Genomic DNA, 25,980 nt, shown 5'->3' with positions numbered 1-25,980 from the left:
TTCATCACAGACACAATCCCTACATTCCTATGAGGGTTATTAAGTTAGGCAGCCTTGTCCCAGGATAACCAGACATGACTTGTGTGGTTTACCAGTTTTGCAAAGCTTTAGGTGCGCACTGAAATTGTAAGAAGAAAATTCCCTGAGAAGTTGTTTCAGAGAATATTAATCCCCCAGGTAAGCAAGTTTTAAATATTAGTGTGTAAGAATCACAGAACTTTTCTACCTTAGAGGTATATTGATTTGAAGTTTGTCATAATGATCTGACCTGACCACTCTCTCCAGGATGGACATTCTTGGAAGCTGATCGCTTTGCTGCTGGGCCATGATGTATGTTCGCTGAAATAGCATGAGGGTAGAGTGGACATGTATTCAGTATAAAAGTCATTGGTTCTTAGAAACAACAGAGATCCTGACTCAGGTGAGCATGTGACCCAGTAGTTATTCATGAGTTGTTCATGTTTTAAATGTAAAATGTGTAAGAAAAAAATGAATATACACTACGAGTGCATTGAAAATACCAGCTCTTAAAAGAAAAAAAAAAGGAAAGAAAAAACAAACAAACAAAAAAACTCAGTCGTCACACTTCTGGCTCACTATTGATTTTATATAAACATTTTTTTTTGTCTTTTTTTTTCAGTGCTGGAGCCAGAACCTGGAGTCTCAGCATGCCAAGCAAGAACTACCCCCGAGCCACACTTCACAGCCCTTCACTGTGGATTTAAGCATCCTCATAAGGATGTTCAGGTTGGAAGGAATAGTGAAGTTTGCATTTTGTTAGTGTCTTATCAGGGTTAATTCATAGTTTGTTGTAAATAAATAAGCATATAGAAGCTGAACTTGGAAATGATAACTTGCTTTTCCTAGACGTCCGTTGCCACCATGTCTGGGAGCCAGCCGTCAGTGACACACACTTTATACGCTTTTTAAGTCAGCGCATAGGAGAATGTGATTCCCCCATTCATTTCAGGTAAGAGGTTGTCACCTACCTTGATTTTACAGTTTTTCCTCCAGGCTCTTAGGGGGGAAGTTAAAATACGAGAATTCTTTTCAAGAAACAGTATAATATTTCCTTATAAAAATGCCAGGATATAGTCGTTTGTATATTAACTTGCCAAAATGTAAAACATCTTTCCATTGCTTATGCTATGTGGGCTGCCCCAGCCACTTCACTCAGAAGGGGGCTCAGCATAGATGCAAGGTTCAGGACTACACAGGGCATCAGGGTTTGCATGAGACCAGGGTGTCTGGCGGCCCTGTGCATAAGTGCTCTGTCGCAAGGGGCAAGGCGGTCAGACTTGGCAGTCAGTTTGCTGTCAGATCCACAAACACCAGATATCTGGGCTGAAGTCCAAGTTGTGTCCACTCAGGTTGAAGTGCTTTGTTTGAAGTTTTCAATGCTATCATTCCCCCAAATTGTATGTCAAATTTTGAAGAAGTCCTACTCACACTATTGGACTTGAGGTTTATATACACCAATTTACTAGGCTAGCTAAATTGTTAATTTATTCAGAGAACACAACCAAGGGTATACTTTGCTAAACTGATCAACTATAACATTAAGAGCTAACAAATAACTTGGAAAAAGGCAAGATTATGGGTGTTTTGGGTTTTTTTGGGGGGGGGTGTTTTTGTTTTTGTTTCATTTTGTTTTTAATTTACTAGTAAGCTTTCAAAGTGGCATTCTCAGCAGTGGCACTGTTGCAAGTTTCTGTAATGTTTTTGTCCTGTTATCTTTATTATCTGAATTTAGATGAAAAGTTTTCCTAACATCTGGAAGTGTGCTGTTTTACTCTTAATTCCAGCATTTAAAGAGGAGGCATGTGCACATGCAGGAGTTTGTGAAAGAGATCATGCCAGGCCTCCCAAAGACAGGGGGCAGCGTTACATTGCTCTTCAGCAAATCTTTGTTCCTACTCTGACTGTTGTCCACTGCTGAAATAGGCGTCTTCGACCAAGGCTAAGAACTGTACAAGTCTGTGAGTGTAAACACAAATATTTATAAGGTAATTTAATGACGTGTTGGCAAAACATCAGTAGTAGATTCCTTATAGGAGTTGTGACACACTTAAACATAAGGTTTTGACCAGTTCTACAAACCAGGCTGATATTCTGTCTAATGGAACAGTTCTCAAACCCACTCTGGAAATGATTGGTAACTCCCTGGACATTTGTGTCACTTTTGTACCAGCAGGGAAACCTTGCTAGTGATCAGTGCTGAAGCACATGGGATCTTCAGGTGGGTGTGATTGTTGATGGCTTTTCTTCTCTCACAGTGTGCTTAGCACTGTCAGGCATCATGAATTCTAGCTAGCAGGAAGCTTCGCACCCAATTCCAGCTTGGTTTCTCTGTGCCCCTCTCTGTGTAGCTCTGGCAGGCAGCCAAGAGCATGGCAGCAGCCTGTATCGCTTTTTGGTAGCGATGTTGTCATCTTTATTGTTTTTATGTTAGAGTAATGAGTCTGTTCAGTCTTCCACTATTTGATCTTAGTCTGTTTCCTCCTTTCTGTAAGAAAGTTCTTCAGGCATTCTGCTTTGCTCAGCCTCAGCTCTGCACTCACCTCACCTACACATTAAGCCACCCAACAGAACTTTCTGCTCCGGTCAAATGAAGTAACAGGGTTTGTTTCTGCCTTAAATGGCCACAAGTGAGGTAGGAAATAAAAACAATACAAGAAAATATAAGAAACCAAAATAGGGTTGTTTGAGAAGTTTAATAAAATTAATGAACTACTAGCCATACTAATATAGGAGAAAACCAGGGCACAAACTATGCAGGAACTGAAATATGTGACATAAGTATGTATTTGACCGGATAAAAAGAATAATGTGGAAGTATTGTCTACAGCATCATTCCAATAAGCTCAATAACTTACATTCATAGCAGTTTTATTCAGAATAGTCAAAACTGGGAAGAACCCAAATGTGTAGCCATTGGTGAATAGATAAGCAAGGTGTGGTATGTCCATACTGTGAAAGTATTAGGCAGGAAGAAATAGAGTACCAACACAAATGTACTTTCAAAAGCTATGCTAAGCAGTATAAGGCATCCAGACACAGACACACATGCACACACATGCACACACATGCAACCACTTCATTATCCTGTTTATAGGAAGTGTCTAGTCTAGGCAAACCTATTTTAAAAACACAGAATGTAATTAGCAGCTACTTGGCTAGGGTAATGGGAGACGGCCACAAGAGCGATTTCCCTGGGGATGACTAAACTACTCCAGCACTGACTGTGCTGATGCTTGCATAAACCTGTGAGCATTCAAAACCATTAAAGGATACGCTTTAAATGTATAAATGATATGACATGTGAATTAATAAAGTGGCTTAAAAAACAGAATGAGCAGAACAGCAAAAAGACTGGGAGGACAAGCAAGAAACATGCAACCAACAAAGGGGCGTGGTCCTCTTCAAAGCACAGTCGCATTCATTTTCGATCTGCTGCTCTTTTTAAAAAATCCCTGTCTGTATCGCACACAGACAGGAGCATTCCCTGTTAGGTTTCCACCAGTGCCCACCTCTTTAGCCAGGAATGCTGTCAGGGAAGCTCTGTAAAGCGCAGACCCTGGCCACACATACCTGTGTTTCAGATCCAACTACACACGCTGCAACGTCCCGGTCAATGCACACTGACTTGACGGGTGTTCCTCAGCTTTTAAATGTCTTGCTCCAGCGGCGCCAATGCTGGGAGGCTCCTCATGCTTGTTTTCCGTAAGCCCAGCTCATCACAGTCTGCGTTGGTAGCTTCTTGAAGTCGGTGTTGCAGTAGTTTCCTCTTCCACTGTGTGCAGAAGGCAGCAACCTCCAGCTCCTCTGGGTCTGAGGAGGGCCATCTTAAACCCTGCAGGAGTGAAAGGACACTCAAGCTCAGTACTGGGGACACTGCCACACGCTTCTGGGGTCACCGGGTTGGAGCTTGCTTTCCTGGAGTTCTTCCTAGAGTGTTGAGGCTGCCTTTCTGGTATCATAGCTCTCATTTTACACCATGTAACTACCATGTTTGAAGGCAACTGGACACCATCCACCCTCCAAGGAGATGAAAAGTAGGACAAGGTCTTTGTATTTATCCCGGCGAATGCTCTGAAGACATAACCAATTCTTTTAAGGTCTCTCAGCAGTTAAGAGCATTGGCCGCTCTTCTTGAGGACCCAGCATCCATGTAGCAACTCACAGATACCTCTGAGTCCTGTCCCAGGGGATCTAGTCTTCTCTTCTGGCTTCTTGGGCACTAGGCATACATGTGGTACACAGACATGCGCAGGCCAAAACGCCCACACACATTAAAAATAATTTTTCCCTCCGTATCCGAATTCTTCTAATGTTTGTGTCTTGCACACAAAGAACAGAGGAAATGTCACCGCTTGACAAACCTCGGTCAACAGCAACCAACCAACAACAACCAACAGCCCCATCCTGACCCCCGTCCCAACTTGGGGCCCTAGCATTTGCATACCCCCTGAAGAGTCCCCAGAACCCCAGACATCACAAACTTACAGAAACTATCTGCAGCTGGCAAATCAGGCCCCTGCCAGAGCACGAGGCAGATCATAGTCAGCTGCTGTGGACAGTCTAGAGCAGCCCCATATCCACACCTGGGATTAAAACAGAAACCTATTCTTATAATATTTGTGTTTCTTGAGGAAACCAAAAATCTCACTCCACCTAGTATTACACCCAGGGGAGGTATTCTTTTAGGCATGCAAACAGTGTCCATTTGCCACTGTCATTTAAAATTTAGGAAGCCAGAAAAAGTATTGTTTTCACCCCAACAAGACAAAGTCAGGCAATACACAAAATTATGCTTTTTTAAAAAGACGATTGGAGAGCTGAGTTTGAAGTTTTCCAACCTCAGATGTATTGGAAAACAGACATCCCTGAGGAGAGATGGGACTAGCACTGGTGTACATGATAAACAGCAGGTGAGGAAGACAGGACAGCCATGTAATTGAACAAGAGGTTTGTGAGTAAGAGCCTTACAGGGTATGGATATAGCTTAGTAGTAGAATACCTGCCTAGCATCTTCAGGGAACTGGCTTTGACCTCTAGGATTGAAAAATAAAATTAGCAAATTGCTAAGGTCCAAATGTAGATGAGTATGAGTCCAGCACCCATCCACAAGAAAGGCCCATGTGTGCTCAGTCTCCTAAGACCTTCCCTGATGCTCCTGAGAAAGGCTCGGGTTAGGGTAGGGCCCTGAGAACATCTGAGATACAGGCTTTGGGGAAGGGAGCAACCCCTGTCACATAGGCATGAATCACTGCCACATCTGTCTTTTTAATGATAAAAAGCCTTTAGCTACCAAGCAAAGGACAGTAAACTAAACAAGTTAAGGCTAGCAAGCCTGATGCCATCACAGTGACTGCAACAGTACAACCCCGGCTCATGTCAGTGCCTGACAAGACTGTCTCACCTCCCATATTAGGTGCCTGGAAAACATAAATATATGTAAATATGATTTACTTGGTACCTAGAAATCTTCATGTAATGTCAGGTTCCCAAGGGAAAGTTATGAGACATACAAACGAAACACTCCCAACTCATTGTCAAGAAACAAGACAAAAGCCAAATCTCCCAGGTCAACAAGTGAGATCTTAGCCATGTTATCTGAAAAGAAAAAGAAAAAAAAAACCTATCTTCATGACTTAATTGAAATGTGGGTAAAATGCACAGGTAAATGGTAAATCTTACAAAAGAGGAAAAAAAGTAAAGAGATCCAAGTATGGTCATGTATACTTATAATCTCAGCCCTCAGGAGGCTGAGGCAAAAATCATGAGTTAAATTAGGTCAGACTGAGCTAGCTACACACTGGCTTTGAAGCCATCATGGGCTATCTATAACTTATCTCAAAACCAAAACCAAAAACTTTGTTCAGCTAACTAAACAAATAAAGGGAAATACTGGAAACAGAAGGAAACATAGCAAAAGGTGTACAGAATACTGTGGTAGGCTCATCTGCAGATGGCATACGGCTAAAGTAGTGGTAAAATTAAAGCCAGGTTAATAGAAATCATGCAAATAAAAACAGGAAGGAAAGGGACTTGTTTAGGGAAGGGACCGAGTTGAATAGCTAAGAGAGGGTGTCCTTGTGATGGCCCACCACTTGGCAGATCCTTGTGGCACTCACCCGAAGACAGGCTGCTTCTGCAGCCCTCACGGTCTTGGAGACAGCCTGGAGGAGCCTCTGCGCGTTGTCCACGAGGACCTCTTCAGAGGACTTGCTTCTCTCAAGGGAGGCCTTTACACTGGGAGTGGTCGGAAAGAAAGCTTTACCCCAGGTTAGGAGGCGTTCACAATAAGTACCGAAAGCTGAGCTGCTTTGTGTGCCAGAGACTAATGTACAGTGTCTTCCTCCATTGCTTTTTTTCCCCTTTCTTTCTTCTTTCTGTTTTTGAGACAGCATCTCCCGCTGAGCCTGGAGCTTACAGGTTTGGCTAGAGCCGCAAGCCCTGGAGAAGCCCGTCTCCACCTCCTTTACCTGGGATTAGAAGTACATACCACCACACCTAGTTCTTAGATTGGTGCTTCTCATGCACACGTGCGGCAAGCACCTTCCCAACCGGGCTGTCTCCCCATTCGTTCAGAGGAAGACTGTTCCCAGGGCTTAATTTTGTATTTTTAAATAAAAACCTTATTTTAATGCCAAGAAAATAGGCATACAGCGTCTATAGCAAAAACAAAAAAGAGTATATTGCTAATAGAAAGAACTGAAGAGAGGTGACAGAATGGATTTCAACGGCCATCAAAACATGAAAGAGAATAAACTCTGTACAGAGCTGTGTTCAGGACTTGCCTGACACTGGAGTGACCGCCTTTTCTAGGTCACACCAATTCCCAGAAGAGCAAATGCACCTTCCATATTCAAAATAGTCAACCCAACACTTATTTTGCCTGCTCATTTGGACTTATGATTCATTCCCATGAGACCCTTGGTGAACACTTTTACCTGTTTCCTCCTAGAACCTTCTACTATTTGACACAGGTGAGTGTGTGGTTGTGTGTGTGTGTGTGTGTGTGTGTGTGTGTGTGTGTGTGTGTGTGTGTTTGTGTGTATCCCTCCCTGCTTGGTACCATGCCTTTTGTGTCTAGAGGGGGTTCATTTTGAGTATAAAACTACTTTGTTTGTCGTGGTCATTTTTATGTCCATGTCTTAAATAGAAAAAAAATATTAGGAGCTAATCTTGAGATGACTGTGCATCTGAAATATTTCCTGGAGAGCAGTTGACAAGACTTATATTATTTTTAAAATGTATGGGTGTTTGTCTGTATGTATACACATATGCCACATGTGTGCCTTGTGTCAGTGAAGGTCAAAAGAAGGTGCCAGTCACCTGGAGCTGGAGTTATACTTGTGAGTCACCATGTGTGTGCTGGGAATCACAGCTAGAGCCTCTGGAAGGGCAGCCAGTGCTCTTAACCCCTGAGCCATCCTGCAAGTTGTTCTCTGACTTCCACATGTTTCCTGACATGCACATGCGTGTATAAATACACTAAAAAATAAACAAATAAGTAAAGATATTGCACATTGGCTTGAACAATGTTAATTTTATTTTTCACTTATGAGAATATAATGAAAGAATCTAGCAGATGTGTGCATCCCTTTTTAAGACTTCCGGTGCTGGGGTCTGGGATATCTCACTAGGAAGAGGGGTATTGGCACCACACATCATCTCCTGCCTCTGCCTGGGAACCAGGCTGGCTGCTGGCTGCTGTAAGACCTCCCTCGCTTTCAGAAGGTGTAAGAAGAGACTCCCACTTCCTGCTGTTTGGGCTCAGATTCCTCTCTTCAGAGCCCCTGATAGGATGTTGTCTCTCTGTCTGTCCATAGCATTAAATAACTCTTGCAGCCTCAAGGAACCATACCTGTCTCAGTGTCCTCTACCATGTCTGAGACCTTTCACTCACAATCGACAGTAGTTGTAATGATCACGCCTTTCCTTATATAAGACTGTTAGCACCGGGTGTTTGTTATTGGTCAGTGTGCCACTGCAGGTTCTGATGCACTCAGGCTGAACTAAAGCTATTAAAATTTTATTATGGGGTTGTGTAATTTGTATCAACAGAAAAGCTGGTCTGGGGAGGTGATCAATAAGGATCACTCAACTCCAGAATTGAGGGACACTAAGTGGCTTAACCTCGTGTGGGGTGGTGTTGTGAGACAGAGTTTCATGTAGCCCAACCTGACCTCAGACTCATAATGTAGCCAAGGATGGCCTTGAACTTGTGCCTCTACCTCGTAAAAGCTGGAATTGTGGGTGTGCACTGCCACTCCAGTTTATAAATGGACTGACCGTAGCAATGCTCCCTGCTGCTGTTTTTTTCTGTTTTCACTCACTGTTGTTGTTTGTCTGTTGGGATACAGTCTTGTGAGGCCTGAGATGGACTTGAACTCTCTATGGAGCCAAGGCAGACCTTGAACTCATGATCCTCCTGTGTCTGCCTACAAGTGCTGAGACTGCAGGCATGTGCCCCCATGCCCAGCCCAATAGCTGCCTATTGATGTAGTCAGGAATCAGTGACAAGGATCCATCTGAGAATTGTGTCGTCAGGTGATTTTGTCTTTGTGTAAGTATCACAGAGTATACTTTCATAAACTAAGATGGCTATGCTGTCATTGCATGTCCAAAATGTCACTGTGCACCATGTTTTAAAAGGCATGTGATTAATATAAAAACAGAGGGCTGATTCACAAAATCTACACATGGTTATGAAGGAATTATGTCAGTCACTTGTGGAGAAGGCCAGCTACCCCTGAAGTGTTGTGAGCATAGCAGTGTCCACTGGAGTAAGGGCCAGAGTTCGGAATGGGGAGGGGCCAGTGTAAACACTAGGAGCATAAATCATTAAACATATTCAAATGATTTCCATCTCCACTGGGCCTCATAAAAACTTAGCCTTTCTCCCCCATGCTGCCGCCTACCTGGAGATGATGCTGAGCTGGCTGCTCATGGTTTGGACCTGCTCCACCATACACAGAAGCTCCTGGGAGCATCTCTCGTCTATGCAGTTCTTCGCAATGATGCGAATGAGCCTGGTGAGGTTTTTTCCAGAAGCTGAGATTTTCCTGGCAGAGGCAATGAGCTGATCCTTGGTCTACATCGGAAGTGAAAACATTAGAAGGAGGGAAACACAAATTTCCTGCCTGCACAAATTCCCGCTGAGACATCAAGGATGCATTTTAATGCTCGCCCCAAACATTTTTGGCTCAACATACTTCTGCCTGGAAATGTACTCATTTTAGCTCAACCACCATCTCCTGAGTGGATTCTCAGGGTTTCCTCTTGGGTTAGAAAGAACCTGATTGATGAAGAAACAATCCCCACCCTTGTAGGGGGCTTCAGACGCCCCGCAACCCAGCTTCCTAGGCTGTGTGTCTTAGGCCTGCTGTGAATGTGTGTGTGTATGGTAGCTGAGGCTGGCTTTGGATTCCCGAGTGCTGGCATTACAGACACACACCACTGCACTTGGCTTGTGTGGTGCGTTTCAGTCCCAGGACCTTGTGCACACTAGGCAAGGACTCTTCCAAATGACCCCAGTCCTAACCAGACATACCTGTCTTTTTTCTGTTTTACTTAAAAGCACAATACTTCAAAAAGCCAGGTTGGCATTAAGATCAGGATGTGGGATCGGGGGAACTCATAGGAGAATGCTTATACCTGCTTCCTACCAGAAACAAGCCTCACTCTTAAAATGCACTTCTTTAAAAAAAAAAAAAAAAGTACTTCTTTCCAGGAACACAAGGGTGCTGAGTCTGTGAATTGCTAGGTCCATAGCCACACACCACCGAAGATACCCGAGTTCTATTTAAATCAGAATACCTGATTTGAAAATACATTCTGGAAAGCCGTATCTGCTTTGGTGACTTTGGAGATCACTGGTTTCAGCCAGATGTTCACTGGTTTTGGGAGCTGGGAGGAGGGACCTACCCACGAAGGGCTTGAGTCTTGGTGTGATGGGGGCTCTGGGTTTGTCCCTATAGTCATATCGTCAGGGGGTGCCCTTTCCTTTCCTCCTGGACCCTCTGTCTGCCCCAATAGAAAATCCCAGGCCTCTTGTGGCTCAGTCTTGGGTTTTGGAGCCATCTGTACCCAGTAGACCCATACTGGAAGTTTTCTACCTGCCATTTTGTGTCTTCCTTTTGGTCTATACACAAAGCAAATGGGAGTCCTTTTATATTTTTTCCATATTGCTGTGCTGATAGCAAACAATATTTGCCTCAGTCTAACCAAGAAGAGGAGTGAGTGCACAGTGTGGGGCGACTGACAGTGGAAGTCAGCCTCTAGAGGCTAGTGGGAAATAGACCCTCCTCTCCAGGCTGTGCCAGCCACAGTGGGCTAGCTTTCAGGAGGCCTCAGCCCTCTCTAGGGTTTTTAAAAAGCGGCAAGATGTATTAGACATGGATCTGTAATCTCAACACTGGGACTAAGGTAGAAGGCTACTGAGTTAAGGGCCTGCCATGGTTATGTACGGAGACAGTGTCACCCCAAAAGGTTTAAATAATCTAAAAAGGTAGAACAGCCTGGACTCATTATTCTGGGGGATGAGTCACTCCTTGATTTTACTACATTCCAGATATGGCAAAATTTTCTTCCCTGATATAATTGATAAAATTGTAGTAGCCAAGCCAAAAAGAGGGGAAGAAAGGGGTGAGGTAAATTTTACAGAGCTGGGGTACTTATTGAATCTTAAGTGTGTCCAGTGCTGTGTAGGGATGTCAAGGCACCGTTTTCCCGAGTGCTGCCCAATCACCCATCCCCTGTGACCTGCTCAAGACCAAGTACCAGGACTCGCCCTCTCTTCCTCAAGCTCTGAGCCATCAGGAGCACCTCGTTGGCCATCTCTTGTGTGATCTGGGCGATTCTGTTCTCACTGCCTGTCCTGCCATCCTCTGGCTCAGGCTGATCCATCTGAGCAGGAGGCAGAGAGGGGCTGCCACTCTGGTGCTGAAAGAAGACACTGGTTAGAGGTTTAGAACAACGGTAGTGAGGATGGTGTGTGTGTGTGTGTGTGTGTGTAAATTGGTGTTCACATACATGTGGAGGCCAGTATTCCCCAGGAGCTGCCTACTTTGTTTTTTGAGACAGGACCTGTAATTGGGTTGTGTATTTTGGTCACAGGTTCCCCTTTTGTGGAAATGACATTTTGATGAGAAAAAAAGAAAGTCTAATAAGGGCAAGGGTAAAGACATGGTGTGGTGTGATCAGTCTTCTCTTGGGAAAAGCCCTATAGAGCTTTGGAAGATTCTGCACAGCCATACATAGGTCACCATGAGGATATACGGTACGAGGCAACTCATCTATCAAATCCTGGATTGTTGTAACATGGTTCAAGAATGAAGTCATTCGAGGAGAGTTCTCAGTGCTTGTGAGAAAACCCCAAGTAAACGAGTCTTGTGACCTTGGATTCTTCAAAAACACAGAATTGTTCTTGGAATGCTCTCTCTTGTCCTCAGTGGATACGAATTTACTTTGGATTATTCATTACAACTGGCTATTGTTATCTGTTTGTATGCCTCTATGGAAAAACATGTCTTTGCCATGTGCAGCTTGTTCTTGTGATAGAATTCATTCTGAACTCATGAGAACTTTGCTCATGTGACCTTTCTTAACCCTTGGAATATGAATTGTTGGCAATCGCGTGAGACTTTAGTCTGCCTCAGTTTTAGGCTCCACTCTTCCAAGTCCCACCTCCTCTAGAGCAGTAAACACTGGATGAAGTGTATCTACATGGAAACTACTATAGCCCTGCTAAGCTGTACCTTTTCCCATGACTTTGGTTATGGTCAGTAGAAGTAAACCAAATCTTTCAGATCCTTAATGTCCTAGAAGGAAGCAGGTGTGTAGGGGAGGGACACAACAGGCCTATCCTCTTTCTCATAAGCCCCTTTCTCCTCTGCTACAGTGATTTTAGTTGTATTCTTGTCACTTGAGCAGGGAGGTGACAGCTGCAGAGGTCAAAGTGGATACACAGCCCGAGTACACAGTACTGAGTACTGCCAGGCATAGCAAAGTTCAGTTAAAGTGATGAGGAAAAGCTCCACCAAAACCAAGGAAAAGCACAGGCACAGATTAGATGCTAAAGGTCAGGAAATATTTTTGTGTGGATGTAGTGACAATTCTGGAATTTTGGCTTCTTTAAAAAAAAACAAATATTTTAAGAATATGTTTGTGTTTTGATCCCAGGTGTGGGGATATGGGCCTGCTGCAGACTGTCTGCCGCAGCTGACTATGATTTGTGTGGTGCTTTAGCAGAGATGTGGTTCTGCCAGCGGCAGGTAGTTTCTGCGATTGTATGATACTTGGAATTCTGGGAACTTTTCAGGGAGGTATATAAATGCTGGATTCCCCAGTAACATTTGATGGTTGTTGGTCATTCAGGGGAGAAGACCAAGAAGAAGAAACAAGAAGATAGAAATTAGATTCAGATCTCTCTCTCTCTCTCTCTCTCTCTCTCTCTCTCTCTCTCTCTCTCTCTCTCTCCCTCTTTCTCTCCTATCTAGTGCTGGGGTGAAATCGGGGGACAAAGGGTGGGAAAAAGAAGAACCCACAAAGTAGCAAAGACCAGCTGCAAGCAAAGAAGAAACAAGAAGAAATTAGATTCAAGGATCTCTTTCTCTATCCCCTATATCTTTCTTTCTCTCCAACCTATGATGCTAGGGGGTGATGCAGGGGGGATAAAGGGTGAGGAAAAGAAGACCCTACAGAGTACCTAAGGTCAGCCACACGTGGACACGTCATTGCCCCTCTCTAGAACTAGAACGCTGGAGTTGAAATGGTGCTGAGACTTCTCTGTGGTTTTGGTAAGGGCACTGCAGAGGGAGTTGTGGGCCAGGGTGTCTGATCCCCAAGCTTAAGCTGTCATAGGCTGCTCATGCTGCCTGCCCTGTGTGAGTTAGACACATGGGCATCAAGTCCCTGGAATGTGCTGGGGTCTTCAGTTACTAGGAAGCAGGTCCAGGTGGAGGTAGATGCAAGATGCCAAGTAGCCTACCGTGCTCATGTCTGCTGGGGTGGTCCTGGTGGTGGTTACCTCATCAGCACAGGTCTCCACTGAGCTTTCTGGGGTACCTTTGGGAACAGTACCCTGAGAATCCACACTGCCCTCAGAAGTGGTTCCTGCTGCACCATCTTTATGGTGGGGCTGGGGCTGGACAGGATCCTCCTCTAGGGCCTTTGCTGGCTCCTCCCTGGGCTTCAAGCATTGGACCAGGACTCTCCAAGCCTCCATGTGACCACCTTCCCAGGCCTGGAGCTGAGTCACTGTATGGTGAACCTTAGCTGCCCATTCCTGCTGAAGCCAGCCCAGCATGTGCAGCTCCTGTTCCTCCTGGGGCACAGGGACCCTCTTGGCCGCCTCCTTGGTAAGCCTGAGGATATTCTCTAGAGACACAAGAAGGTCTTCCCGGAAGGGTCCAGCCTCATGACCTTCTGCTATGAGTCCCTGCACAGCCTGGATACCAGACAGCATGCTTTCCAGCCTGGTCTGGGAGCTTTTACCGACAGCATCTTGGAACGTATGCTCATAGGCCGAGTTGATGCTGCTCATGTAGTCAGTCAGGGCCTTGGCTTGAAGGCTGAGTTCTAAGCAGAGAAGCTCAAAACGGGTAGAGAGGCTGGGGCATGGCTTGGGAGAGGAGACCAAGATGTGTGCCACGTCCAACAAGGCATCTGTGAGAACATGAACTTCCCCACACAGAAAGGACACCTCACCCTTTACTTGCTCATCCCCACACACAACAACAGACAGCCCGGCAGCCTCTTGTAGCCTTTGAGAAACATCTGCTGCCTGAGCTAACCCTTCCCGCAACCCTTGCTGGTTCTTCACTGCCTGTCGCAGGGGCAGTAGGAATAAGCCTTGTTTCCTGCTCAGTCTCTCCATACACTGCATCAGGTCGTGGACAGCTGCTGCCCACAGAAGACACCCATTGTCAATATTCTCTTCCCTCAACGTGAGGGCTGGGAGACCATCGGAGCACAGAACTTGGTCCAACAGCTGTTTAGCATGGAGCTCTGTCTTTTCCAACCTATCTTGAAGCTCTAAAAGCACTGCCGGGCTCTTCTCATCCAAATTTACAGGGCCACTTTTAGCTGCTACTTTAACCAACGAGGCCAAATCCTGCTGAAGCTCTGCAAATGCTGCCATGCTCCCTGGTAATTCAGCCATCAGGTTATGGCAAAATAGTTGCTGACACAGAAAGTACCAATCGCCAGCTCTGGCTCCCAGCCCCTGCCTGGCTTCCCTGGTCCTCCCAGTGCCCTGGACTTCCTCCCAGGCTGGATCTCGAACCGAAGGAGCCGGTGTTGGGAATTCTTGTAGTTTTGTCGTCTTCTCTGGCCCCAAGCATTCTTCCCCAGACTTTGTCTCTTGGATTCCATCCACAGTAGAATCCTGCTCTGACATGGTGATGTATGGTGATGCCTGGTGATCCTGGCGCTCCAAAGGAGTGATGACTTTGCTGACAGCAAGGAGTGGAGCTCCCCACCCCTGTATGCAGGTGTCAGGGACCACTGTGTAGGAAAGTTGTTCTATTGGTAGGAAAGAAGGGTTTGGGACACTTTCCCCTACCCCGGGTACCTGCTGATATTTCATTTCAGGAGCTGTGGGATGCTGGGGGCTGGGGAGAATGAAATACGACCATCCCTTGGTGATGTCAGACCTTTGGACTTGGGCTCTAAGCGGGCTGAGGATGTCTGGGTGGTTGGCCCCATCCAACCCCTCGTGGACCTTCTGGGCTGAATAGATGAGATGTTTTGCCATAGTTAAAAAGGCATCTGTGTCTAGGGCACTGTCTCCACCTCTGCTACCTTCAGCGGCTGCACCCAAAGCCAAGGAAGACTGCGCCAGCTGCTGGACCACGACTCTCATCCCGTTCCGGAAAATAGGATCTGAGTCTTGGCGCACATATCTGCTCATCACCTGCACTATGTGTGTGGCTCTTCCTCGTAAGAATGCCACAGACCTGGAAAATTCTCTAGACGCTCCGCTCCTCGGAGCTCTTGTGTACAAGTCCAAGTGTTTAGTCATTTCCTGGATGGACAAACTCAGGAATTCAGGAATATTGAGAATGGCATCAAAGCACGCCAAAAGGTGTTCGGATTCCCTGGCCCAGGCCTCAAGCAGGGCCTGAAGGGTGACAGGGCTCAAGTCTAGGCCACACACTTGGGGACTTTGTGAAAAGAGTTCTTTCGCTTTGACCATAAGCCTCCAAAGACCTGCCACTGCCGCCTCCACGTCTCTGCCAGTTTGCTGTTCCGGGCAGCAGACCCAAACCAAGTGTGCCACTCGAATCATCTGCTTGGCTTGGTTGTGGAAGGCATCAAGACGAAGCTGGAGAGTCTCTGCCAAGGCTTCGCTGTCACACCGGGACCTGATGGTGGAAGTCTCCAAGGCGGCCTGGACCAGCCTCTGGAGAGGACTTTGTGTGTCTGTGAACGTGTCTAGAATCTGACTCAGTAACCCAGCGCGGACTCCCCGAAAGAGCGCATCAGTCGCGGCCCGCAGAGCCTCGCATTCCGTTTCTGGTCTGGTCTGGGGAGGCAGGTGCACCCTGGGTCGGAGGTGCAGCAGTTGGCGGCAGCGAGACACCAGGTGCATCCTTTCCCGTGGCGTGGAACAGGCGGCTAGGCGCAGGCAGTCCCACACCACAGCAGCCAGTGGTGCATCCAGCAGCCCACAACGCAGGTGGGTATGCCGGGACTCCTCCAGGACCTGTCGCAGCTTCCACAGACGACGCGCCAAAGCGCCATTCTGAGAGCGCGAGCTTGGCCCTGCGACTACGCCGGGCTGTAGCCCATCCAAGATCTCTCTGAGGCTCTGCCTGGTCAGAGCGAAGACGCGGCGCCGCGAGGCCACCAGCTGTGGATCACCCGGGTGCCGGAGGTGGCCTCGAGTGGCCGCTAGCAGCGCCGGGACGCAGCACCCTAGCCGGTGGCGAGCTCGGCCCAGGCGCTCATCCCGGGCCCAGCGCGCTGTCAGGTCGCCCAGTCGCAGCAGGGCAGCCGCCAGATCAGCGAGTGAAGCGCGCAGCGAGGTAGCATCCTCCCCAGTCTCCAAGGCATCCAGGCATGTCAGACACCAACTGGCCGCTGGCACGGTCTTCCTCACCATTGCAGTATCATCAAGGAGCAAGACCTGATGGGGCCATCACAGGAAAGAGACTTGAAGATGACTGAAAATTTTTGGAGCCGTGTAGCTTAACCTAGGAAACATTATATTTTCAGATATCCTGAATGTAGCCAAATAGAGGAACCAGTCTGGGTGGCTGGACCTGAGATCCCACCCTCCTGTCTTGGGGGTTTGCGGGTGTGTGCATTTCTTTGCAAAGCAGAGGTCTGAATTCACATAATTTCTCTGCCTTCACTCCATATTTAATGTAGGGTCTAACACAGACTGTTCAAGAACGGATTATTATTTAGATACGTATGACGGGCTGCAGGGTGTTCTGGAAGCTTCTCAGAGACAGCTTTTTTTGCCTGACTCCGCCTCTCCCAGCCAGGTCCACCCCACTCCTTAACCCTGAGACTGGTCAAGCCAAAAAAGCAAAGCCTTTCTTTCCCTTTCATTCACCACCATCCGGTGCCCAAGCCTCTAGCCCTCCCAACCCCATGGCAACTACTCTCTAACAAGGCGGGTGAAGGAAAATACTCATCAATAAACCACACTACAGAAGTTATACAACGAACAGGGGCAAAAATCTTTCATGAGTATGTGTTTGAACCAAGAGCAATACCCAAATCTAAAAGTTGTGCCTGGGGCTGGAGATACAGATCAGCGGTTAAGAGCACAGGATGCTCTACCTGAGGACTTGGGTTGGATTCCCAGCATCCACAAGGGGAGAATCTTATGCCCCCTTCTGGCCTACTCTGTCGTTTTACAGATGTGGTGCATAGACATCCAGGCAAATACATAAAAACACACATAAAATTAAAAACAACAACAACAAAATATCCAAAATAAATTTAAATTGTATGTTAACAAGGAATGTGGGTCTGGATTTAAAAAAAAAAAACCTGAGAGTATTTGGAAACTGAGGGATCAAAACGGTTCTGATTGCAGCTTCCAGCTAAGCCCCGATTAAATTGATAACGAATCTGTGTCTGGGATTCCGACAAGCCCCGCCTCCTGCCCCCCCGCCCCCCCCCCCCCCCGTCAGGTTTCACAATTAAGCCATGTAGCGAGTTGCTGTGGGAACTACGCGCGCTTGCATATTCTCCAGCAATGACCAAGCAGCCAGGCAGCTCTGCGGGGCCCTCACCTTCGTGGTGTCCACCAGGATCTGTTGAGCGATGGCTACTAGCTCCTCCCAGTGGCGACGATGCTCGGGCTGCAGATGGAGCTTCTGAGTTACCAGCAGGATCTTCCTCCCGGAGAGGGTCAGAGACTCAGCCACGGGCTTCATTTCTTCCCTAAGCCACTCCTCCTCAGAGTCCCCTGCCAGCCTGGATGGACACATTGCACTTCCTAATGTGATACTAGAAGCAAAGAACTCTGAGGAAACAAGGGTACACAGAAGGGACAGAGCACCGGGTGGCCACTAAAGTGAAGGTTAACCACTGCACATGGCCATGGACTTCTCCCCAAGACAACGATGAGTTTAAAAAAAAAAAAAAAAACTCCATCTTTACTTCGGGTGTCTTAGCTTGTAAATTAGAGTTGTCACCTCAATATATTTCTCAACCTTTGCAAACATAACACTGTTAGGTTAAACAGGTTAATGACAGACATCTGGGTAGACAATTCTAAGCCTCGGGTCTCTTTCTTCTCAACAGCCTGCGTACAATTGATTCCAGCATCTTCTGGCCTCCAGAGTGACCAGTAAGAAATCTGAGGGAGCTCTATCTTAGCTATTAGAAGTAATATAAAGCCACTGTGCTTGGCACGGTGGTGCACACCTATAATCCAAGCTACATGGGAGGCAGAGGCATGTGTGGGCCACATAGTGAGTTTGAGGCCAGCCTGGACCACTCACTGAGAGCTTGTTTCAAAACTTGAAATAAGACCAAATGTGGTGGGACATGCCTTTAATCCCAGCACCAGAGAGGCAGAGGCAGGTGGTTCTCCGTTAGCTCGAGGCCAGCCTGGTCTACAAAGGGAATTCTAGGACATCCAGAGCTACATAGAGAAACTCTGTCTCAAAACAACAACAATAACAAAACAACAAAACAACCTGAAATGGAAGGGCTGGCGATGTGACTTAGTCATGCAGCATTTGCCTAGTGGTGTCAGGTTCTAAGTTGGAATTCACATGACTTGGGGCAGGGCACGGGAGGACAAAACTAAAGAGAAAGAATACTACTGTGGACACAGGATTCCACTTCTCTTGGACAAATGCCTAGCAACAGCAGGTGTATATTTAACCATGAGAGGATATTTTCTAAAGTTGTTGCAATATACTGTGTCCTAATCAGCAATGAGAGAAAAGCCTTGGCTTTTCCTAATGATGGTCTGTATCATTTAAGCCAAATAAATTGTCCCCTCCCTGAAGTTGTTTTAGTTTATGGTGTTTCATCACAACAATAGGAATCTAACCATAACATCAAGCTTAACAGCATGCATTTCTGCCTGCTGAGCCATCTCACCAGCTGCTGTTTCTTATTAATGGGAAAATGGGTGTTAGTGACTATATATTTTTATAATTTATTTTCTATTTAATGTGCATCTGTGTTTTGCTTGCATGCATGTCTGGGTGAGGATTTCAAATTCTGAAGTTACAGACATTTGTGAGCTGCCATGTAGATGCTGGGAATTGAACCCAGATCCTCCGGAAGAGCAGTCAGTGCTCTTAATCACTGATCCATTTCTCCAGCCCCCCGGTGATTACATTTTAATTATTCAAAAGCATCTCTTTTTACCTACCTGAGCAAAAGATTCCATGGTAGCAATATGCGTAGTGATCATAAAAGTACAAACATTTTAAAATGTTTGCAACAATCCAGAAGTCAACAAGACAAATAACAGTAGTGACAAACTGTGACTGTATCTGTGGATATGTCTGTAAAGTAATCACTTGTATGTTTTTGTAATGTGTACCAGGCTATGTGCTCCAGCAAATGTCCATTTGGGTAAACGTGTTTATTTTATATTGCACATGACTTAAGTGTAAAGGGAGATGTGATTCTGTAATTCCAGTAAGTCTGACGTGCTTGCAGGATGACGGCCGACAACCTGAATAACACCTCCATTAAAAAGTATTTCCCCGTCTCCGGCTGCTCTTCTTTCTCTGTTTAATAGAGTTCTCTGAAGAGAAGTTTATTTTGTCCTTTTATGTACATGCTTCCAGTTTTATATCTAGAAATCTGTAAACCAAGATCTCAAAGACTCAGGTCCCTCTGTTTTGCTGGTGGTGCTTGTTGGTTGGTTTTTCTTTTTTGTAGATTATTGATAAGCTAAAGGATTATACTTAGACTTTTGGTTGATTTTTTTCTTTTTTCTTTTGTTTCTTTGGTGTTTTTTGTGTGTTTGTTTGTTTGTTTTTTGTTTTTTGGGTTTTTTTTTGGGTTTTTCGAGACAGGGTTTCTCTCTATAGCCTTGGCTGTCCTGAACTCACTTTGTAGACCAGGCTGGCCTCGAACTCACAGCGATCCGCCTGCCTCTGCCTCCCGAGTGCTGGGATTAAAGGCGTGCACCACCACACCAGACGATTTTTTTTCTTAATAAAGTCCCACATTTACTTTTGCACATAAACAGCCAAGTGTTCCAGCACTCGGTGTTTCCTATGCATTGGTGTGCACACTTCTCTCTCTGTGTGTGTTTGAATTTCCAGTTCTTAGATTGGAATAGATGGTGTTTGTCCCAGCTTTGATCTACTGAGGTGACATGACCCCTGACCTTTTTTCCCAAATGGAAATTACTTAGCACATTCTCAAGTTCACAAGGGCAAGCAAAGACCTTCTAGTAAACATCTCTAAAAGAGAGGGGGAAAAGTGTGGAGGGCTTACAGGATGAGATGGAAGACTTGCTGTAAAGCCACAATGTTGAAGGCCGGCAGCTGTCTGTGTTAATGCAGACACTTGGAATAGAAGCTCCAGAGACCCATGCATGTAATCTATTGATTTTGACAAAGGTACCGAAGCAACTTGGTCGAGAAAGAATGATTCTCCTTTCACATTTAAGGGAGTCCATATTTAAAAAGTGAAAACACCTATGTCTCCCATCACATTAGCGTGTGCACTCAAAATAGATTCGAGATCAGAATGCGAGCATGTGAAACCACAAAATTCCTGGGAGGAAACACAAGAGAAATTTGGGTTTTGTTTTTGTTTTTATTTTGCCTGTCCTGGAGCTCAAAATGTAGACCAGGCTGGCCTCCAACTCACTGAGATCCTCTGCTTTTGCCTTCTTAGAACCAGTACCAAAGATGTGCCCTACCACCTCTGAGGAAGGTTTTGTGGTCATCAGTTAGGCAAAAGCAATTTTAGGTACAACACCAAAAAACCATACTCCATAGACAAAAGATTATTGTGAAGTTGGTTCATCAGAAGAATTCTGGTTTATAAAAGACATTGTTAGATGCATAAGGAGTAAAGGTACAGGTTAAGAGGAAATTTGCAAAGATATTGGATAAACCAAACAGCCTGGCATGTAAGCAAACACAGAAGGGAAGATGTACAGCTGGGATATGTAAGCAGATGAGGGGCTTAAGCCAGGGCTCAGCTGCTCGGGAAGAGGTCCCAAGTTTGGTTCCCAGCCACACACAACCTGTAACTCCAGCTCCAGGGGGCTCCGGCACTCTCTTCTGGGCTCTATGGGCAACTGCACTCAAGTGCGCATACCCCAACACAGATATACATAACTAAAAAATAAACCCTTAAGGGGTTGGAGAGAGCTCTCACCAGGTAAGACTTGTGGATACCATGCTTACAGAGACTGCAAGCTCATTTCTCAGCACCATGTCAGACAGCTCTTAACTGCCTGTAACGCCATCTCCGGGGGATCCGTGTCACCCTTTTCAGTCTTCTGTGAGCACTGGCACTCACATGCAGAAAACCTCACATGTAATTTTAAAAAACAACAAGTTTTAATTCTTTAAATGAATAAAAATGTTTTATAGCATTATTTCATGGACATTAAAGTTAAAAATCACAGTAAAGTATCTGCTAGGATAGGTAAATTAAAAGTTTTATATATGTGTGTGTGTATATATATATATAATATATATTATATATTCATTATCTTCTTTTTCTTTCCTCCTCCTCATGCTTTCCTTTCTAGTTCTCTCTCTCTCTCTCAGACACACACATACACACACATACACACACAGACACATGTGTGCACATGCACAGATGCATACATGCACACACATGAGTGCACACACACACACACACACACACTTTTAGATCTAAATTTGTATATGAGAGAAAACATGGTGTTTGTCTTTCTGAGTCTGTCTTATTCCTCTTTACGTAATGATTATTAATAACTTCCATTTTCACAGAAATGTCACAATTTCTTTATGGGTCAATAAAATGCAATTTTGTTCTCTATGTGTATTTCTTTTTCTAGTCATCTTAAAGATATTACTTAAAGATTTGTTTTATGTATATTTGTGTATATGTGCAAGTGAGTGCAGGTGCCTGTGGAGGCTAAGGTATTGGATCCCCGGAGCTACAGTTACAGGTGATCTTGAACCACTTGACATGGATGCTGGGAACCAAACTTTGTCTTCTACGAGAGCAGAACTCACTCTTAACTGTTGGTCCATCTCTCCAGCCCTCTACAGAGAGATTTTTATGCAAGTTTTTAAAAAGGGGAAGTAGAATGGCGGAGGGGGAAAAGCAGAGAGAGAAAGACAAACATCTGGGACGAATATATTCTCAAATACTCAGAGTGGCTGTCTTTAGGCTGCAGGTTTCTGGATAATACTTTTTTTTCTTTCTTCTGTTCATTCATGTTTCCTAAATGTTCATCATAAGATATATTTCTATGGGCTGGAGAGATGGCTCAGAGGTTAAGAGCACTGATTCCTCTTCCAAAGGTCCTGAGTTCAATTTCCAACAACCACATGCTGGCTCACAATCGTCTGTAATGAGAGCTGATGCCCTCTTCCGGCTTGCAGGCACACATATGGACAGAATTCTTACTGTACAAATAACAAATAAATAAATCTTAAAGATATATTTCTAAGTAAGAGGAAACACATCCTGTGCTGGCCTCTTCTCACAGGCACACATACACTGACAGACAGCAGCTGAGGTAGCAGGTTCTTGCCCCCTGGGAGCTTGCCCAGCAGCGGAAGGCAGGCACTTGCCAGCACAACACTTAGTGGGCTCTGCTGATTGTGCCTCCATTTGGCCAACAGCCCTGGGAGCTGCTGCAAAAGTTGGTGGGGACAAACTCAAGTTTAAATGTGAATTACTACAGCTCTGCTAGGATAAGAAGGGTTGGACCCATTCCCATGGTCATGAGCACGGATGAGTTGCTGTATAAATAATTTATATTGCCGGGAACAGGCAGTCCAGCGAAGGCATTTACACGGCAGTGAACACAAACATTTAGCTTCTTTCAGAACTTACTGTACTTTTTGTGATTAAAAAACGCATTGTCAGAAATTCAGAATCAACAAAAAAAGTATTACATTGGTATGAAATCACTGTTACCAAATTCCTACATAATTTATTTTATGTGCATGTGCGCAAATGTCATTACATGGGTTTGGGTTCATGGCTGAGCAGCAAGTCCTCTCTCCAGCCCTTGTACATAATTTATAATGAACATTTTATATTATTTCTCTATATATTTCTTTTTACCTAGCTAGAGTCACATGATGCTTAGGCCCTGCCCCAACTCCATAGCTGTGATGGCTAATCTTGGTTGTCAACTTGACACACCTGGGAAGAGGGACCTGGATGAAGAATTGTCTTCATCAGATTGGCCTGTAGTCATGTCTATGGGGACATTGTCTTTATTGATAAGTGGCATGGCTGGGCCCAGTGTACGGTGTGTGGTGCCACTCATGGGCAGGTGGGCCTGGGCGAGCTAAGAAGCGTAGCTGAGCAAGGCAAGGGAGCAACCAATAGACAGTGTCGAGCGAGCCATGGTTCCTGCTTCCAAGTTCCTCCCTTGATGATAAACTTTAACTCGTTAAGCAAAATCAACCTTTCCCCCCTCCAAGGTGCCAATGGACTAATGCTTTATTATAGCAACAAAGAAGTAAACTAAAACAGTCTACATTAATTCTTATACTTACTTATTTTTCAGAAAGCATTTATTTCTTGAGACGGGGTCTAACGTAACTCAATCTGGATTCAAAATGGCTATGAAGCTGTGGTGGTTTGGACAAGAATGGCCCCCATAGGCTCATATATTTGAAAGTTTAGTCACTAGGGAGTGGCACTATTTGAAAGGATTAGAAGGATTAGGAGGTGTGGCCTTGTTGGAGGAAGTGTGTCACTGGGGGGTGGGCTTTGAGGTTTCAAAAAGCCCATTCCAAGCCTAGTCTCTCTCTCTCTCTCTCTCTCTCTCTCTCTCTCTCTCTCTCTCTCTCTCTGTCTGTCTATGGATAAAACACAGAACTCTCAGCTCCTCCTCCAGCACCACGTCTGCCTGCACGCTGCCATCCTCCCTGCCTTGATGATAATGGACTAAACCTCTGAAACTGTAAGGCAGCCCCAGTGAAATGATTGCCTTGTTTGCCAGGCATGGTGGTGTAGGCCTTTAATCCCAGCACTTGGGAGGCAGAGGCAGGTGAATTGCTGTGCATTCAAGGCCAGCCTGGTCTACAAAGTGAGTCCAGGACAGCCAAAACAAAAAAAAAAACAAAAAAACAAAAAAAAAGTTGCCTTGTTCATGGTGTCTCTTCACAGTGACAGAATGGTGACAAAGGCAATAGCCAAGGAAAACCTTCCATTTCTGACCCTCCATGCTCAACCTCCTATATTCTGGAGTCATAGGTGTATATGCAGTGCTGGAGATGAAACCCAGAGCTTTCTATATGCTAGCAAGTACTCTATCGACTGAGCTGCATCCACAGGCCCCAAAGCATTAACAACTATAATCAGGTCCTACTTCTCTGTTCCACCATCTGCCAGTCTGTCAGGGTAAAGGGCTTAGGCCCCATGGAGGAGACATTACCTGCTGGCAGCATGCACAAAGTCCTCACTGGCGTTGGCCAGTTGTTCTGCCACCTTCTGCAAAGAAGCAAGAGCTTTATGCTGAACATCTTTGGTCTCCACTGAGATGAGCAGATGACAAAGCTGGACAGTCATTGGTGTAATGATTTGTTCTATGGCCCTGTTCTGTATCGGAGGACCAAAGTCATCCCAGAGGAAAGAATCCATCTTCATGAGTCTGTGAACAGACATTATGACATGTGAAAGCGTTTCTCTTGATTCACTGTTCACCTAGTTTTAAATCTATAAAGGGAAAAAATCTATAAAACATTAAAGGGCTGCATAAGGTTTATACTAAAGACCTTATGAATACAGTAGGTTGTGGCTTAGCAGAAACATATGACAAAATACAAAGGCACAAGAAAACAGAGTTGGAAGAAGACAACAGAGTGAAGAGTGGGCTCATAAACCACAAAACAGACACCGTTTAAGAAACAGCAAAAGGCAATTTCAATGCTGGGACTCTCTAATTTGTTCAGTTTTAGTCCCTTATTCAAACTATTCCCCCAAGTGAAGAGTAGAAGAGGAAGACTCAGGTGAGACAGATGGCTCAGTTGTTAAGAGCACTTCTTGCCCTTCCTGAGGACCTAAGTTCAGTTCCCAGCAACCGCATCAGGCAGCTCACAACCATTTTTAACCATGGATTAAGGGGGTCTGATACACTCTTCTCCAAGTAGCACACACACACACACCCATACACACACACAGAGAGAGAGAAACAGAGAGAGAGAGAGAGAGAGAGAGAGAGAGAGAGAGAGAGAAAAGAAGAAGGAGGAGGAGGAGGAGGAAGAGGACGAAGAGGAGAAGAAATTGAAGAATACAGCAGAAGATGGAAACGCTCCATGTCCCTGAGTTGGAAGAATCAGTGTTGTAAAACGGCTATCCAACCTACAACCTACAGAATCAATACAATCCCCATCAAAATCACAATCACACAGAATTAGAAAAGGCAGTCAGAAAGATAACATGGAAGTACCAAAGGCCCCAAACAACGGAAGCAATTCTAAGCAGAAAGAGCAATGCTGGAGTTATCATAAGACCTAACCTCAAACTATACCACAGAGCCATGGTAAGGAAAACAGCATGACCCCAGTACAGAAACAGACATGAGGATCAATGCTATAGAATAAAAGACACAGGAAACTCTCAGAGCTGCAGCCACCCAATTTTTTGACAAAACTGCCAAAAACATACATTGGAGGACCAGCAAGATGGTCCTGTGGGCAAAAGCTCTTGCCACACAAGCCTGGCTATTGAGTTTCAGACCTGGTACCCACAGGAAAAGCATCTATAAAACCAGCATTCCTGGGAGATGGCAGGTGGAGGCAGAAGCTTTGCAAGGGAACAGGAGCATCTCCAGAAAGCCTGGGGCAGGCTGGGAAGCAGAAATAGTAAGAGTGACCTTGTCTCAATACAAAGTAGAAGGAAGAATTGACATCCAAATGTTGTTCTCCATCTCTAATGTGCCAAGGTGCTCTCTCTCTCTCTCTCTCTCTCTCTCTCTCTCTCTCTCTCTCTCTCTCTCTCTCTCTTCTCTCTCTCCCTCCCTCCCTCTCCCTCTCCCTCTCCCTCTCCCTCTCCCTCTCCCTCTCTCTCTCTCTCTCTCTCTCTCTCTCTCTCTCCTACATAATTGAGTTTTATTCCTCTGTAAAGAAGAATAAAAAATAATGCCATTTGCAGGGAAATAGAAGGAACGGCAGATCATGAACAGAAATAAGTCAGTCTGGGGGAGTGCAAACAAATGTTGCATGTCTTCCTCTATAACTGGAGTCCAGGTTTAAATATAAGTGTAAAGCTGCATGTGATGTAAAAGTAGGAGGGGTGTGTGAAGGATGGGAGAATTTAAAGAACAATGAATGGAAA

At 45.3% G+C, this 25,980-nt stretch overlaps 1 protein-coding gene across 1 annotated transcript; it reads right to left on the bottom strand.

The window, feature by feature from the left end:
• Positions 1-2,872: 2,872 nt before the first annotated feature.
• On the bottom strand, positions 2,873-24,291 carry LOC311594338 (uncharacterized protein; the record flags this gene model as incomplete). The annotated part of the gene is made up of 7 exons (XM_084775903.1): positions 2,873-3,853; positions 6,138-6,255; positions 8,931-9,103; positions 10,792-10,953; positions 13,001-16,141; positions 17,265-17,448; positions 24,080-24,291. The coding sequence occupies 7 exons, from the start codon at positions 24,289-24,291 to the stop codon at positions 3,668-3,670; spliced, it is 4,176 nt and encodes a 1,391-aa protein (XP_084632029.1). The 3' UTR covers positions 2,873-3,667.
• Between the last annotated feature and the right edge of the window lie 1,689 nt (positions 24,292-25,980).

This window comes from Acomys minous (assembly GCF_964271855.1).
Source record: "Acomys minous genome assembly, chromosome: 3".
In the NCBI taxonomy this organism is placed as follows: Eukaryota; Metazoa; Chordata; class Mammalia; order Rodentia; family Muridae; genus Acomys; species Acomys minous.
The sequence above is the reverse complement of the archived record's forward strand: the minus strand, read 5'-3'. Positions and strand labels throughout refer to the sequence as shown.